Genomic DNA, 17,734 nt, shown 5'->3' with positions numbered 1-17,734 from the left:
ATCTGAATAATAAATCGTTGCGGAAGTCGCGCACTGGCCGTGGGAGTATGTATAGTGTACGAGAGATACGTCACGGATGCACTTACCCTGCACCCATGTAACCGGCCCACGATCTTTCTTTCCTCATATATCGTCGATTATTCCTATCGCTTCGTGCCATCGCGTCTTTGTTCGTGAGAAGTAACTGTGCTCTTTCTCTCTTGCAATATATTTATGATTTTTTAGAAACCGCTTGTTATATCTATATTTATATTCTTCCTTTTTATATTCAGTATTACTTTATTATATTTAAATTTTATTTCTACAATTAATGTATACATAATTATATTTCATGAAATATTTTGCGAACGTTTGTTCAAATATTTTTATCGCAAAGCATCAGATTTATATCTAAACGAAATTTTTTGATTATATAACATAATCGGCAAGAGATGTGTGTGTGTATTTAGTACGGTAATAAAGTTATAAATAATCATGACGGGAAGTGCAAATTGCAAGTATTCTCGGCGATGATTTGTAGCGTCAGTAAATATCAAATGTTGGCGAATCAACTAAAAATCCGCGAAATATATTATAACTTTATAGTTTTTTATTATTTGCCCTTTACGATGAAGTATTTTTCTTGCGTTGATTGAGAGACCGCCGGCATAAAATCCAATAGTCTACTTTGGTCGTGCTCTATTCCACTTTTCCCGCTTAAATTTTATGACGCTGCCCCGGGAACATACGTCGAGCGATTTCCGCGGAATAAGAGCGCCATGCGCGCGAGTAAAAGGGAACATCGAGATTACGATTTCGTTTCAAATGGAGCGTGCGATGGAGCCGTTAGCATTCACGCGATTATAGCGCGCTGCACGTGCGTGCGCGCGAAAATTCACGTTAAAAATCGAAATCTCCGGCTGATGCATTTTCATAGCACTTTCGATAAAGTACTCGCCGCAAAAATTGCCGTCGATATGAGCACACTTCGATGAAATATCATCGAAAAATTATTCGTCACACTTTCAACCATTTTTATAATTGATTTCCACAACCAATTGCCCGAAATGAATTCTCTTGGCAAAATGTACATATTGGCTCATATATATCTCATATATTGCCTCTAAATTTAAATATATATTTGATGAATATTTCCTGTGTAAAAACACGCAATGAATTTTATAGTTTTAATAAATTTTACGTTAAATACATATACATAAATATATGTATGTTTATTTGTGCCTTCATTGCGTCAGTCTTTGTTGTCTCTCTTGCAATTCGAGAATGACTAGTAGATACAGCCGCATTACTACGGCTTTATGTCAAGCGTATACGTTGAATTGCGTTCGTACTAGATTGCGCAAATTGACATTATTATCTAAATAATCGGCAGGGAAGGCGGATTTCAAGCATACGTGTACCATAATTCCAAGATGAATGACGAGAGAATTGCACGAGATATCTCTATAATATAATTCCCTTAAGTGATAATTAGTGCACAGACGGATAGTAAGAGACGATTAGTAACAGATGATTCTCTTCCTCAATATTTTTCTGTTGTAAATAAATTGAGCGAAAATAATTATATCTAGCAATTATGCGATTATTCGTGAAGAAAATGTAAATTTTAAAAATCTCTGCGTGCATCGCAGGAACTATCCAATAAAAACGAGACCGGAGTCTCTGAATGGCCTGCAAGGTTAATGCGATTGGATGATTGGCTCGATTAGCAAATTGGCCGTCGACGTATAGGACATTGGGATAAATGAGGATATGTCTATGCTGGGAACATGGTACCATGGCAAATTGATGGGAAGGGCTCAAACGACAACGTTGATATCGTCGCTGATATATTATGAGCTGTGATTTTCGATAACATATTCGTAGTTTGCGAGTTTACACATTCGCATCTTCGAGATGTTTTTATAACGCGCCTTAAAGACTAATATAATATTTGAAAAATTTTAATTTTTAAGAGACAGCACTTTATTTTATTTTTTATCTATTAACTTTATTAGGACGATATTATTATTTTTTCAAGAATTGAAAAATTTAACATAAGATAATTTTTTTTATATAATGGTAAGATTGTTTTATTTATAATAAATTTTTTATTTTAAAAATATGAGAAACATGGGATAATAATTGACATGTTTCAAAGATCAAATGCTTTATTATAAATATGCAAAGTTAGAGATTAAAAGAAAGGAAAGTAGGAGGAATAATAGGTATGTGAGACATTAACATCAGGCGTTTCGATGTTGCAAGAGATAGAACCATTCATCTTGTTACTTGACATAAATTCCTTCTAATACGAATCCTTCTACGAATCTCGTAAAGATCTGTACAAATACGAATCGTCTCGGAAGCTCGAAGAAAGAGAACGATAAGGGCGATGATGTTTTAATAATGTCATATTGTAAAGAGGGGAAGTCAAAAACAGAGCGACGCGTAACTCGAATCGAAACGCGACGGTCGGATGAATCGTCGATCGATATAGCCGCCCGTATCTGGAAGATGAAGAGCTCCATCGAGAGATTCTCCCTCCCGTCCTCTCTTTTCCGGCTCTAGTGGCTTCTTCTGGCCCACCGGGGTCTATAAAAGCATCGAAGGCGCATATCGATGCGTCATCCGGTACGACGTGGGTCGTATTTTCAAGTAGGCGTTTACGCGCAACTTCCTAACACGTGGGACGTCGTAAGAAACGTCATTGCGCAAGCGGCGCGTGTTCCCCGATGCTGACGACGGCTTCTCTCCAAGATTATTATCGTTGCCTGTTTTTGCCGATTGTGCGCACGAAAAGTAGGCGCATTATGTGGCTTTTTGCGCGTCGCTAACGCGTGTCGTGAACGACATCCGGATGGCCGGATATACAATATCCGGATCTCGCTTCGCCCTCTCGCGCGCACGGATATGTTCGCTCGCTCGAATCAATTCAATTGACATGACTTATTAATATTTAATAAATCTTCCATGGAGGAAACTAAATTTATTTATGGCGGAGAAAAATTTATGATGAGCCAAATTTTAAAATTTCAATTTTACATTTTTCATAGTTTTTGTAAAAGTGGAATTTTTTAAATTACGTAATACACACGAGAAAGTATATTCATGATGATTTTAATTAGACGACGATGTTTTCGGTTCGTGAGAAAGGAAAAAAACTATATAAAATAATTATTTATAAAAGAAAAAAAAAAAAGAAAAAATTAAAAAGATATCTCTCTAATTGGATCGTTGCAATTTATCGAAGTCACCAGATTCACAGACGAATTTTCGAGATCGATTTCGCAGTCGCAGACAATTCTTCGCGCGATTCGTACTCTTTTTCGAATTACACTCCCGGTCCAGCCGTAAATTCTCGAACCGTAAACCGCGCGGCGTGTGCGCGCGTCCATAAAAAATTTAACTATGCCACCGCGGTCGTGACTTAACTCCCCGCGAGTACGGTGAATATCGCGCAGCTGTGCAGCTTTTTATTCACAATCCATGCTCACCGTCGACCATTCATTCCTTGGATCATCAACAAGGACCGACCATTCGCCTCGGAGATTTTACTGCACGCCCGAAATCTCTCTTGGTTTTCCCGAGACGTGTAACGCGTTCGTCTACAACTGCTGAAATTTCATCTTTTCATCAAAGCTCTTCTTTTTCTGCACGATTACAACTATGAAGTTGTAAAATATTCGAAGAAAAACTGGGATGAATGTTCCGAGTTTCTTTTTCTTTGTGGAAAGAAAAATGCAAATGAAGAGTATTGAAAAATGCTTTATTGATGTTTTTATATACAGTTTAGATATATGTATGCGTTGAGAGTTATGTATAATCGATTATAAACAATTAATGCTATGCGATGCATCATTGTTGGTATTTAATATAACAAAATGATATTTACTCATTAATTTCTAGCAGAATCAATATTGACTTACATTGCAGTATGTATGAGTTGCTAATGCTCGTCAAATACTATTACATTCATTACTTAATATACCAATGTATCTTCATGAAATATACATGAAATACACGTCATCATTTTACACTTTCAATTGGAAAATATTAGTAGTACTTCAGTTTTTGTAAAATATTCGCATTAATGAGAATATGCACGATTTATCGAATCGCGTTTTCGGCAGATGCAGGCATGTAGAATCAGAGAATTGAAAATATTTCCATTACCTCGGCATTATTACATTCAAATACATTCATGAGATTTTAAATTTAGATATTGCAGATACGTTGATTTTCTCTCTCTCTCTCTCTCTCTCGTGCAATTTCCATCAAATTTCCATTTTGTCAAAATACAAATTTTATTCTTTTGTTTTATTTTCTCCTCTGTCCATATGTAGGTATCGTATACATACATTATATTCTCTACGAATCTCTCTCTATTCAATATCGTGAACGCGAAAAAAATAAATGAATATACAATAATTTCTTTACATTTTTAGAAAATTAGGTTAATTAACGAGCGTTTATCAACGTAATGTCAAACGTGACAAAGACAGTGTATTTTTCCATTGTCGCGACATTTTTTCCCCCGCACCGGGAAGCGGCGAGTGAGTGTACGTGCTTTCCGTTGTGGAAAGCCGCAAAGTTGTTTACGCCGTTGTCCCGTTTTTCACGAAGAGCATTGGGATAATGAACGATATTTCCGCGGAGCTTCCAAGATCCGGCCAACTCCCCGGATCTCTTTTACCGGAGTAACGACCAACGAATTTTTCATCGGACACGAGTTAACGCGCTTCTCTCAACCGAAAGTGGATAACGAATCTGTCAAAATGATTGCGCGGGCTGCATCGGCTGCCGTCGATTTAATCGTTTTTTGCAACGCGCGATCAATGATCGGTATGTCGTTTGAGGAAAAGAGGTATAATGATGTCGGCAACGCGCAAAGAGATGATAATGAGCAGATATCGGCGAAATCGGAATAGAGCGCTGTAGTAAACAGAAATTCGAGATAAACGTTACGGCCTCGTTTGCGTGTGGAATTCAGTGTTGTACATTAATTTAAGCGATTAAATTAGCAGCATCAATCAGAATTCATATTGCTTGTGTGTATGTGTGATTTTAATCTATATGTATATTTCTCAATAAATCGGCAACGTATGCATATTTACACACATCGGCGTGTCATCGTTTTTTAAAAATTAATTTATGCGTTGAAGTTAAACCATGTACGCGTTTTTGCATTATTCGATATTCTATAAAGGGATACATTTAATCTGCAAAAAAGAAGACAGTATATAAATTATCCGTTATATATTACCACCGATATTATCGACTGCCATTTTAATCAAGGATATTAGCCTGGGTAGCGAGAGGATAGCCGATAAATTTCAGAAAGGTCAATAACCGTATGGTGCATCGAACCGAGTCCGCCTTGCATAAAAATCTTTAACCTTGCACACGACGGGGAGAAAAAAATTTATTCACGCATACATCGGGGAAGTTTTCTGTATATATTTCGCGCGCTCCGAACGATCTCGCCCACACGCGAAACGGGTCACACCCATTTAATTTCGCGGTTTCTCTCTCTTTCATCTTCCCTCCTTGCATTTCTTCGCTCGTCGCTATAATCACCCCTGTCTTCCGCTCTCCATCCAGCATCTTCCAATCCTCGACGTGATCCTCCGCGTACACTCCTCCCTTCTGCTCCTCATTATGCGTCATTTATCCTTCGCACTCTCGTCGCGCTCATCCGCACTAACAATAAGAGGAACGACTTGTAACGCAGAAAAAAAGTCATTCGATCATATTTTGCTCGACTCCTCGTTAAACAAATGTCAAATGGTGCGATTGTGGGCGATAATGTTTTTTCATCTTTCTTAGAAGACGGACAATATCAATTTTTTTACTTAATTTAAAAACAGTAGAAATGCATTTTTTTATTCTTTGACATATTTTTGTTACCGATATAATTTAATCTGAAATTTAGATTTGAGTATTGTTAGGAGAAAGTATATCTATATATTTTTTATTAGAATTTTTTTTTTTTTTTAAGAATAAAAAATCACGCGTGCGTGTATTCTATATTGTAAAATTTTTACTTTTTCTTTATCTACTGTTTAGAGAATTTTCTTTATCCACTGTTAGAGAATGCTTTGTTCGCAAAGTGTATGTCGGTCGAGAAGATCGAGTGGTTATCACGCATTCTCGTTCAGTATACAAGTCGCGTACGAACGGACGTCGACCACAACAAATGTAATTTCCTTCGCCAAATTGCAATTTTGTGTCGGGTCGAAATTTACAAAATAGGACGATGTTGTAATCAAGGTATGAATTATTCAACGTTCTTTTACAATATCTTAAGGTTGGATCTTGAGAGAGAGAGAGAGAGAGAGTACTTGTAAGATGTTATAAAATGCAACAACGTGAGATAAGAGTGGATGTATATGATAGATAGAGCAACTATCACGATAAAGTATATATTACAAATTGCCAAGTTAAATTCAGGCAGACAGCAGACTATGTATATTGTCCAAATATTTTGCTACGTCATTTCGACTTATTCGATTTTATCTCACTGCCTTTTTCATCGCGAAGAGAATCGTTATACATAAAAGAAACGACGGGCTGTTTCGTGCAATCTGTCGTGTCAGCTTCTTCGTTCAAGGAAATACTTGGCGTTCCTATGCATTCTTACACAGAATGCGTCTACAAAGACGAAGAGAATCGTAGAAAGAACGGAAAGAGGAAAAACGAGAGATAGAGAGATGCATTAGAGCGGAGGGAGACCTTCGCGTTTTTCTTGGCAACGTAAAACGACATTATGTGCCAGCCCGCAAGCACACAGTAAGGCTATAGTGAATAAAGAGGCCATGATTTTTTTCAATTTAAAAATATACCGAGATTTGTCATCTAATTCGAGCCATGTCGACATCAGAGAAAAAGGCACTGTAATTTCTTCTTATCGTTAACGAGTCTAAAAAAATCCATGATGCTTACGAGTCGTTTATTTTGCGAAAACTTTGCAATTTCGAGTCTCGAAAATTTCGCTGAAATTGCATCATCGCTCACGCAAGCGGCTCATATATAGCGAAAAATAGATAGACAGTAGGGGTCCCCTATGAGACCTATGGCCCCTCTTCCCCTGAATCAAAATCTATGGGCGCCCTTGCTTGGACTCGTGCCAAGGCGCGCTGCTTTCACTTCGAACCGTAGCACGAAGTTACTCTCCCGGTGCTCCATCAACCTCGCCGATCATCCTTTGCTCGCGATAGCGATGCACATATGCATCTGACAGGGCCATTGGTTGCGCGATTATCAAATTACATCAATTTCCCGGTACCTTTGCCTTCGCGATGCGACAAGCGAAACGTCAAACTTTGTTTCTCCCGCTGAAATTCTCATGACATTAAAGTTAACTTGCTCCTTCGCAAAGCATACCATTTTACCATCTCTCGAAGGTGAGAATCGCATCTCCGAGAAAGCGTTTTCTCTGCGCAACTACGGCGCAAACAAAATCGACGAAACGGAAATTTTTTGATTTTCTTTTTTTCGGTAAATATGCATAAAAGGTTACTTTATCGATTTTTAAGTGTTCCGAATAATTCCCCGCAAGAATCAAATAGCGGATGGCACTGGTTTAGAAGATATAACAATTGAAGTTTGACATTAAGGTTTGTGTATGCCATAATAATCTGTTATTTTTTGATTAAAAAAGCTATTTACAATGCTATTTACGCGTGGCGAGGGAGAAAAAATTCTAACTTAACTCAAACCTATTTTCAATTTTAAAAATAAAGTTGGGTGAGATTAGAATTTTTTCGAGGTGGGGATGCCCGCTCACGCATTTGATAAATAATATTTTTCAAGACAAGACTCAGAAATTGATGTAATCGCATGTTGAAAGCTGTTAATGAACTGCAAGAAATAGAAAAGCAATTATTGACAAAATATCTATGACTATATATCTATCTCGTAAATGTAAACAAACATTTTTATCATGTTCACTCTACAACGTACACAAACTTTTTTTAACATTACTTTATAATATCTGAGAAAAAGCATTAAAACTTTGAAGCTTTAATTTATTATATCTCCTAAGCCAATGTTGTCCGCCACTTGATTCTCGTGGCGAATTACTCAGAATACTCTTCTCTTATTAAATTTATTATATATATAAAATATCTACGTGACAATTAAATCGGTGAGGCGTGATCTTTTATGCATATTTACTCTGATAACAGATTCGCGAAAGTGTGGAAGTCGATACACAAATTTCTTAAATAATCAAAAAAGAGGAGATATATATTTTATCGGAATATTAATATATATTTTATGTAAGAAGTATTTTTTCTCGCGCCTGACCTTCTTCTGTTCTTGATTTGGCGGCAATTGTGTAAAGTTGCTCCGATACTCTATGCCGAGCCGGAACGAAGTAAAGCTTCAAGTTCATCCCGTGTCCAAGTAGCGAGTATAAACAAGTAACGAAGACTCTGACGTTGAAACTGAAACTCATTGATTACTTTCTTGGGCGGTAGACAATTGAAAACTTGTTGATTACTTGCTTAAACGTGCTTCCTTAGTAGTGAAATTTATTTTTTCTTCTTTTTCATGTTGCTGCAAAAATAAATTTCGCATTCTCTTGTCATCAATAATAAACATCCTACACCTTTTTCATTACAGGCATATTTTATATATTATAGTTATTGAGTTATATGACTGTCTTGTAATTTTTTGTGTAATCAATCCTGTTTTAAATAATGTGTTATTATGAATTTTTTTTCTAACTTTCTTCTTATTGCTATTTTTTTACAGCAACGGCGACGAGGTGACAACGAGAACGGTGACACACGCAGTCAACAATTGACCGAAAATGGCCAAGAGCGCTGAGAGATTACCCGGTACATCCACTAGACTTAGGACCAGGGACGACGGTTGCTGCTCCGTGAATTTCTTGAAATACGTTCTTCACATTTATAACGTGGTACTGTTTGTAAGTACCGACTATTTATCTCGACACTAGTGCGCGAAGGAACGAGATAGTTTATTTCCTGTTTACAGACGCGCGTTAACATAAACGAAAGACCGTGAAATTCGCCTGTCCTGTTTCGAGAGAGTCTGCTTCTCTCGATTCTCCTTCTCTATTTCAACGAAACTTTTGAAGTTCTCTTCGTTTTTTTACGGCTTTGATTCATATATCTGCAGACTTTTTGTCGGGAGATCGCATGCGAGAGTAATACATCGAAATTTTTTTTTTTTTTATTCTTAATCACTTATTAAAGCTCTTTAAAAAAATCTATATCAAAATTTATTAAATATTGCAGGATGTTGATGGCACTTGTGATTTTCATAAAATTTAAACAAATGTCACAATGTAAAAGTATATATACGTCGCCTTTGATATTTGATATATTAATTAGGATGGAATTAGATTGGAAGACGCGCGTCGGAATGCTCAAGATTTAAGGAATGTAGCTCTCAAAGGAAATTCGATAACGGCAGAGCATCGCGCTCTGCTAGCGAACGCCGAAGTGAAACAAGGCGAAAAAATACGCCATCGTCCGGTAATTATACTTGCCTCGCTTCCGTTTTCGCAATTTATGGGAGATTAAAGCGGCATTGTTCGTTGTCTCGGAGCACATTTAACGTAAAGACGAGCTATTTTCGATCGTCGTTTCGCCGGATGCCAGGCGAGCCTTCGCAAGCACCGCACAACAGCCGTTATAGCCATCGTTATCGGCTTTTAATTGTTATCGCGAGCCCTAACGTGCCGGTGCTTTTAATATGAATTAAATTAATAGGCGGAACGTATTACCGCGCAAATGAGCCGCGCGGAACTTTTCGAACGGACGCTTCTTTGATTGCGTTGTGCGCGATAAAAAAATTTTATCGCAGAGAAAAAGGAGAGGGGATCGAAGTATAACGCGGGAAATAATCTCTCGAATCTTGTGCGTACGATATAACAAAGTGCACGTCGCGAATAATTGGAGCGCGGAAGAGCGGATATTGCCGGAAGAATGGGCCCCGTATATTAATCGAAAGAGAAGCTCATACGCGGCTAATTAAATAATAATTTCGTGCGGATATTGACATGTAATATAGGTATTCTATTCTGCGAGGCATACATTCCGTATAACAAATTATCATTAATTATTTCGACGCAAAGATATATAGCACTTTGCAGCTTTGTAGTCGAAAAATTGCGCATATCCGGATTATTATTGTAGGATTGTGCACGATACGAGAGATCATCCGCTCTTATGAGGGAGAAACTTATTTTTCGTAAAAAGCGATTGTGCCGCTCCATATATCGAGCGATCTCCTTCTTTCTTCTCTTTTTCTTTCTCTCTCGCATTCTCAATATTGCAAAAAGGTATGGCGCCAACATCGATGCTCGCGTCGTAGTGTGATACATGCCGTAAAATGCTAATAAAGTCCTTGTCGTAAAGTGCAGACACCTTGTACGTTGTCCCGAATATAAGCGCGAGCGACGAAAGACGCAGCAGAGGCGAAGTGTTTTAAAGTGTGGACGAGAAGAGGAGAAAGAAAAAAAAAGGCGAAATGTGAGGGAAAATCGATCGGCAGTCCACACCTACCGACCTTATAATTTTGGTCTTAAATATTGGCGCCTCGTTAAAAAGCGTGATGCCACGTTGTCGATGATTTTGCGATTAAATAAGGAAGATTCTTGATCGAACAACGAGATTGGATCGATTCGACGAGCGTGCATCGTCGTTTCTATTTTTTTTTTTTTATCGAATTTTGTTCATCAAAGTCAGTTTACTTTCTGACGCGATATCTTGATTGTCGAGAAGACGAAACTTTTAATGAAGATCATTATCTTCTAATTAGAAGTGGTGAGAGCAAAAGTTTCGTGTTGTGCTTAAAAAAGCGATAGAAGAAAAAAAAAAGATACGCTTAGAAACGATATAACTTTTAGCGTTATGCTATTAAGAATATTTTAGCTATACAATAATAGCAAAAAAACTGTCAAAATTTTAAAAAACATTTTTTTTATTTAGTATAAATAACTTTTAAATGAGTAAACGGATCTAAATCAAGTTTTGCACAAATATTTATTAGAATTCTTTTAATATATGCAAAAATTTTTATTTTCTTGACAATATTTTTTTCCTTGTCAAGTCAATAAATGCTACAGTACTCAATTTTTTATAAGAATCAATAGTATCTTTAAACTTAAATAATATTTAATAATGTTAATTTTTAAGAGGATTGTGCTCAAATTTTGCACAGATATTCAGAAAAAATAGTAAAACCTTCTACGAAATTTTCATGCTTTTGTCAATACTTGGATACATTCATTCTTAACATGAACTTAACAATTTTGTTTTTTTATTTTTCTCAATGAATTTAATATAAAAATATATCATATGTAAATCAAGATGAAATATATTAGATTTTTTATGATCGTAAAAGCAAGTTTGCGAAATATTTTACGACATATTTATCTTTCATTTCCTATTTCAATATTGATTCTTATATCAAGACGCAAATCTTATACTTAACGATGCGCATTCCTCGCATTCATTCACGTTTGTGCAGTGACATAAGTCGCGCTGAATACCGCGCGCCTTAAACGTCTGCTTGTAATAAGGCTCAATAATGCAGGTATAATGTAACAATAACCTGTACCTGAACAATGCCGATGCAACAATAGTAGGCTGCTTAACACGTGCGCTTACGCCTATTGATCGCATTCAGAGAAGTGCAATCACTACCACAGGCCATAGTATTATAAATTCAATGTTACCGCCATGTAGCAGCGAGACGATGGTAAGTGCGTAATTGCAGAAATCCTTATACAGATACAACCGAGATACAGCGCGAGGAACGGTCTTATCCCAATTTAATGGCGTGGAAATGTAACCGCGTACATTTTGCAGATAAATTTGAAGAGAGGACGTATTTAATATTTCTCCGGGAAACGATGCTATTCAAAAACTTGCCGTATGATAGGTGTATAATTTAACATTGTATAATTTAATTGATATATATAAACTAAAATCATCATATAATATAAAATGATCACTATGCCTTCAACGTAATAATTTTATTATGTATTGCAACGATCGATGATGACATTAACGATATTGATATTACGATCGATACGAAGAATTTCAATTACACGCTTTAATTAAATTAATTCCAATTGTATACGTTGAAGAATTTCAATATATCTGTAATAACATTTAAATTAGAATTTTCGCGAATGGTGACGCAAGCCGACTTTTCGCAAAATTTTTTTCCTCGGGATATTATATGTAATAAAGAGGTAATGAAATAATTACTCTCTCTCTCTCTCTCTCTAGGTTTTTTGCGACTTCATTCCATTAGCGAGTGGTAATTACGTTACGTACGAAAAGTGACTAGTTGCACTCTTTTTCTCTCTCTCTCTCTCTCTCTCTTTCTTTCTCTGCATATTTCCTATACTGGTTAATGAATCGTTAGGAAATGATGTAATTAATCAAGAAAAGTCGAAAAGTCTTTTAGTCTTAAATAAGATACAATTTGGAGCTTGAAATTTTTTATAAGATATAAAAAACTTAACAAGGTGTAGAAAAAATGACATTCGCGCAAATTCACGTTTGGTAAAATTTTAGCTTATACGATTGTTTAAGGATGTTTTGGCTATATAATAATAGCAAGAAACTGCCAAAATTAAAAAAAAAAACATTTCTTACGTCTATATTTGAAAAATCAGATAAATAAATCCGGATTATAAAAGGAATTAAAATATTACAAAATAACATGGTTTTTAACGTTTTCATAAAAGAAAATAGTTGTAATTAATATTTTTTCTAATTTATAACAAAAACTTCTCATGAATATTTTCGTGAATGTCAACCCTTGAAATCAACTGCAAGAAACAAAAAAAAAAAAACAAGTAATTTGCAGAAAGAGAGAGAGAAAGAGAATATTTTTTTTTACAATATTTAATAAATAACTTTTAAACGAGTAAGTGGAGCTAAATCAAGCTTTGCACAAATATTTATTATAGAGTTTTCTTAGTATATGTGAAAATTCTTATTTTACTGGCAATGTTTTTTTTCTTGCCAAATTTGTGAATAACTGCTATAATGCTCGATTTTCTATAAGAATCAATACTTTAAAATTAACTTTAAAGTTAAATAATTTTTAAATTGTTAAAAAAATTGTGCTTAAGTTTTGCACGAATATTCAAAAGAAATAGTAGAACGGTCTACAAAATTTTCATGCTTTCGTCAATGTTTTAGCATATGATATATAAATTTTTAATAAAATGATTTTACGATACATTATGCAACAATAAGTTGCTAATATCAATATCTCATTTCTCGTTTATCATCGGGAGAATGCGTACTCCGATAATTATTTATCAGCGTTCCTTGAGACAAAATGAATATATTTTATTCATGAAATGCGATTTGATGTTCAAATCCAGGCATGAATAATAATGCAACTGTCTCAATGGTATATCTACGTGGGCGAATTCTCGCGGGGAATTGGGATCCCAGAACAGCTTAATTGTAATAATTAACCATATCGCCAGCATAGTTGCTAATTACTGACTAATAAGTACGGTACTGAAATGAAGTGTTCGCTCGGCTCTCTTGTCGCAATTTCTCTCACTCGACCTTAAAATGTCGCGTTCTAATTTGAGTGACAGCTTTTAGAGAAACGCGAGAGAGTTTTTTATGTAAAATCAAATGTAATATAATAAAATATATTCAAGATACGCGCGCGTGCGTATATTCGATTGGAATTATTAATCAATCTCTCGCTTTATAAAATACACCATTTAATTATTCTCATCTCATGTAATATATCATGTAAGTTTTTATAAATTTATAATTTATAAATTATAATAATTTATAATTTATAATTATAGTTTATAAATTAAAAATTTATAACATGATATAATAAATTTATAATTCGACTAAAAAGTTGCAACTCACGCACGCGAATAATTATTCACATTGCATAAAAGTTCGTTAATAAAGATAATAAATAACATTCTTTAGACATATATCATACTATTAAAATAGCTTTCTCTTTCTTGATCGACAGTTATTAATCTCAAGCGAGCGAAATCGATGCAATCTGCTTCACATCTGCTGAGCGAAACCTATCTATTGTCTTCTCGTCGTCGCAATGAGAGGATCATGTGCGAGTTACCCACGTTGATTGTCAATTATGCTCGCGATTCGACTGTTCTCGAACGCGACTGACAAGACTGCGAGATGCATTCCCGGCGACATGCGTTCCCAGGAGCGCTTACATTTCGTCGCACGCGTCGCGCTGTTAGAATGCAATCGGCATGCATTCGCCGATCGTGGGACAGCGATTGTGGGTCGATCGCGCGAACATGCGCGGGACCCCGAAATTCCCTTCGCGCGAAACAGGGAATCGTGAGCTGAATTATTTCTCGCGTAGCGCATCTCGCTTAATTACCTACCCCCTCGTGTCCTGTAACGTGTACCCCGTTTCTTCGCTCTCGGGCTCCTAGTTGTTTCCAATCCATCGATCTGGACGGGGACATCGGACTCTTTTGATTAAACGCGACGTGTATAGTAGAGACGGTCGCGACATGCAAACTCGCCGGGACGGGAAAGCACGCAACAAAGAAACTGTACAATGCATACCGATAACGTATTTTTTCCATATATTCAAGATACTCGCGCTCCCCCACAAGAATAATTAGTAGATTTACATTTTCTAAATGATATTTTCTCGTATTACATAGCTCTGTAAATACATGATCCGTTTGATGAATTATCATGGAATTATTATTGAATTAATTGTATAGCGTTATTTAACGATTATCATGTTTTACACATGCTATTAACTGTACAGAGAGAATATTTCATTATAAGAATATTGCTTCGCTGAATATTACGTAAACACGAAATATCAAACATAACATAATTATCTATTATGAATTCGTAAAATTCACATGTAATGGAAACCGTCTTTTTAGATATAAAAACAAAATAAAAATTGTGCAAATTAGAAACTTGCACATTGCTTCTTCATCATTTTATTTTGCTCATAAAGCTCCTGAAAGCAAGCGAGTTTTTCAATTTTGGTTTCTTTATAAAGGAAGATATTTTAAAATTTGCAAAAATTACGTGTACAGACATTTCTCAAAAAATTCAAAATTTTATAAAAAAAAATGAAAGCTTTTATCGATCCTCCCCAAATTCAATACTGACCATCCTTTAATGATACTCTATTAAAAAAAAAAAAAACATATTTAAAAAATTGCGGAAGTTAGAAATTGTACATTCCGTACATACATATACATATATACATACACATATGAACATTTTTTTAAAATATGATTTTTTGAAAATTCTAAACACATTGGCATAAAAAAATTTCACAAAAACAAAGCTCCCTCTATGAGCCAAAGATAAACAATAATAATTTTCTTTATAAATAATTTAATAACGTTTCTATTTGGCAAAACTAGATTAGTATATAGGTTGATCTTCGCGCAAGCGGCAAATAATCTTTTATCTCACGAAGGCGATACAATTAAATCTCTATAAAAAAGTTTGACATTCAGGAAGGAAACAAGATCCGTGATAGATCGATTAGATTTCTCAGTTGTCTATCGCGGTGCAGAGAATGCATATGCTCGAGAGAATGGAAAAATACATCACTTACTTTATCTTAATATCGAGAATTGGACGACGGGGTAAAGCGGGCTAGATTATACGCGTAATTATTCTAATTTCGCCCGGGGATACAACGGGTTCACCTCCGGGTTTCCTCGTGAGGATTTACGTGCCTCCGCGAGATTGGATCTTGGAATATTCCAGGCACCGGCGGCTTAAGATCAGTTTCACGCTCGCCATTGCGGAATAATAGTCCAATGCGCCATGAAATGACATCTCTGGATCGGATATCGGAAGGGGTACTGTGAGGGTAGGTGGGATAATAAGTTGGTGAATGCTTTCCCCAGCAATCCCGACACTTTTAGATAATCCGGCGCAAATTATCATCGCGTACGATGCAACGGTTTTATTCCTCTTGTATCGATGACAGATTATTACTTAATTAATTGACGTATCGATGTAAAAAAAAAAGCTGCTTTCATTACGAACATAATAATAATTATTAACAATATCTACACAGTTTGCTCGACTCGACTCCATTCCGACTCCTCTCTTCCGCTACGCGCATATTTCATTTCATTCCCTTTAACCCACATTCGCTCTCCTTCTCGTTAGCGCGTTTATAAATATTCAGTTTATCGATTCAAACTTGTTCACCTGATTCTCTCGCATTGTTCTCCCCTGCTTTTCCCGCGCAAACTCTCTTTCATTCTCCCTTTCTATCTCCCTGCCTCCTAAGCTAGCGCCAAACTATTCTCGATTCATGAATAGAATAAAGAAATCTCATTGGTCTTCAACAAATCTTTCACCAACGCTATTCACGATTTGTGAAACGAATCGCGAATGTGACACGTGTATACATCTGGCGCTAGTAATATACATAAGTGCTAAAAAATTTATCGAATAATTCGCAATTGATGAAAAATGAGATAACCCTGGCTCTCATCATCCACGTATTTTGTTATCAAGCTGCTGCATTTAATGATAGTCGATATCATAAACGGCTCGTTCGGTATCGCGGTAGGAAGGCAGGATCTGGCTTTTATCAGACTCAGGAGGCATGGGAACGGTTGATTGACTCTGACTATATAAATAAGGGAGGGGAGCCCGGCTATCTTCGATCGGAGATCTTCTCGAGTCTTATGCTAATGGATATCCACCTTCTCTCGACGTATCGTAACGTACGAACCGAGGCAGGCTTTCTCGTCTGGTATAGACTCTGCGGCGACGCGTCGCAGCTGATTAAATGCCGTCGTTGTTGCCGAAGCGAAATTTATATCGCTATTACGAGCCGAGTTTTCATCGAAGACGATTACCACCGGTTCATATACGCGATAGATCAATATTTCTTTGTGCGATAAACGCCGGTCATGAGGTAAAGTAGCATGGATGAAGTACACGCGGAAACTATTGTTTCCGCTCGAGCTTCAGTTAGTCCCTTTTCAGCTGCTTCCATGAAATTCACCACCGATTAAAATTTTATTAATATATAAATTAATATTAATATTTTCAATGTAAATGAATTATTTTAAAATAAACTAAAATTTTAATTTTAATTTTTTCTCAATTCTAAATATACTCTCCAATATATTTACTTTTTTATTTTTCTTACAAATTATATGACATGAAAATGACGAACAAATTGTACATATTTAAAAAAAAAATCAACTTATAAATTTATTCGTTTATCTATCATTAATAATCCATTATAATTTTTAAATTAATTATCATCATTAATTTGATTTAAATACGTTGAACGCAAAGTGGTTCTAACGCACGAAAGGAAACACGAGGCGCGAATATATTTTATGAGGATACATCAGTTATATGTATAGTTATATGTATGATATTTGTACGAGCTCTTGTGTAATTTCGCAATAGTCCATTTTTCTTTCTCGTTTTCGCGCTCCGGAATAATGTGCTGAGAGTTGAAAACTTTTGATTATGTCTGTACTCCTTGACAACTTGCGGACACAATCTGCTTTAGAAAGCATCTAATAAAGAAATAATCCGTTTTCTCTCCGTATATTTAACGTTGAACGTTGACTGTCTAATTCTCATCTCGCCTTTACTTGAGAGTCACGCTTTTGAATAAGAGCGCGATAATTTTAACCGTCATATACTAATAAAAAGTTGGAAAAAAAGGATGTGTGCTCATAGAAATAAGATTCTTTACGAAAGAATTCTCT

The 17,734-nt window shown here is 35.8% G+C and overlaps 1 protein-coding gene across 2 annotated transcripts in view; it reads left to right on the top strand.

The window, feature by feature from the left end:
• The window catches only part of LOC126849362 (CD151 antigen-like), a 102,210-nt gene that overhangs the window by 52,084 nt on the left and 32,392 nt on the right, over nt 1-17,734 (top strand). For both annotated transcript variants that reach the window (XM_050591121.1, XM_050591120.1), the window contains one exon: nt 8,740-8,917. In XM_050591121.1, coding sequence (XP_050447078.1) covers nt 8,798-8,917 — 120 coding nt within the window. In that variant the 5' untranslated portion in view covers nt 8,740-8,797. The remainder of the gene's footprint in view (nt 1-8,739; nt 8,918-17,734) is intronic.

Source organism: Cataglyphis hispanica, chromosome 4 (assembly GCF_021464435.1).
Source record: "Cataglyphis hispanica isolate Lineage 1 chromosome 4, ULB_Chis1_1.0, whole genome shotgun sequence".
Taxonomy (NCBI): Eukaryota; Metazoa; Arthropoda; class Insecta; order Hymenoptera; family Formicidae; genus Cataglyphis; species Cataglyphis hispanica.
The sequence above is the reverse complement of the archived record's forward strand: the minus strand, read 5'-3'. Positions and strand labels throughout refer to the sequence as shown.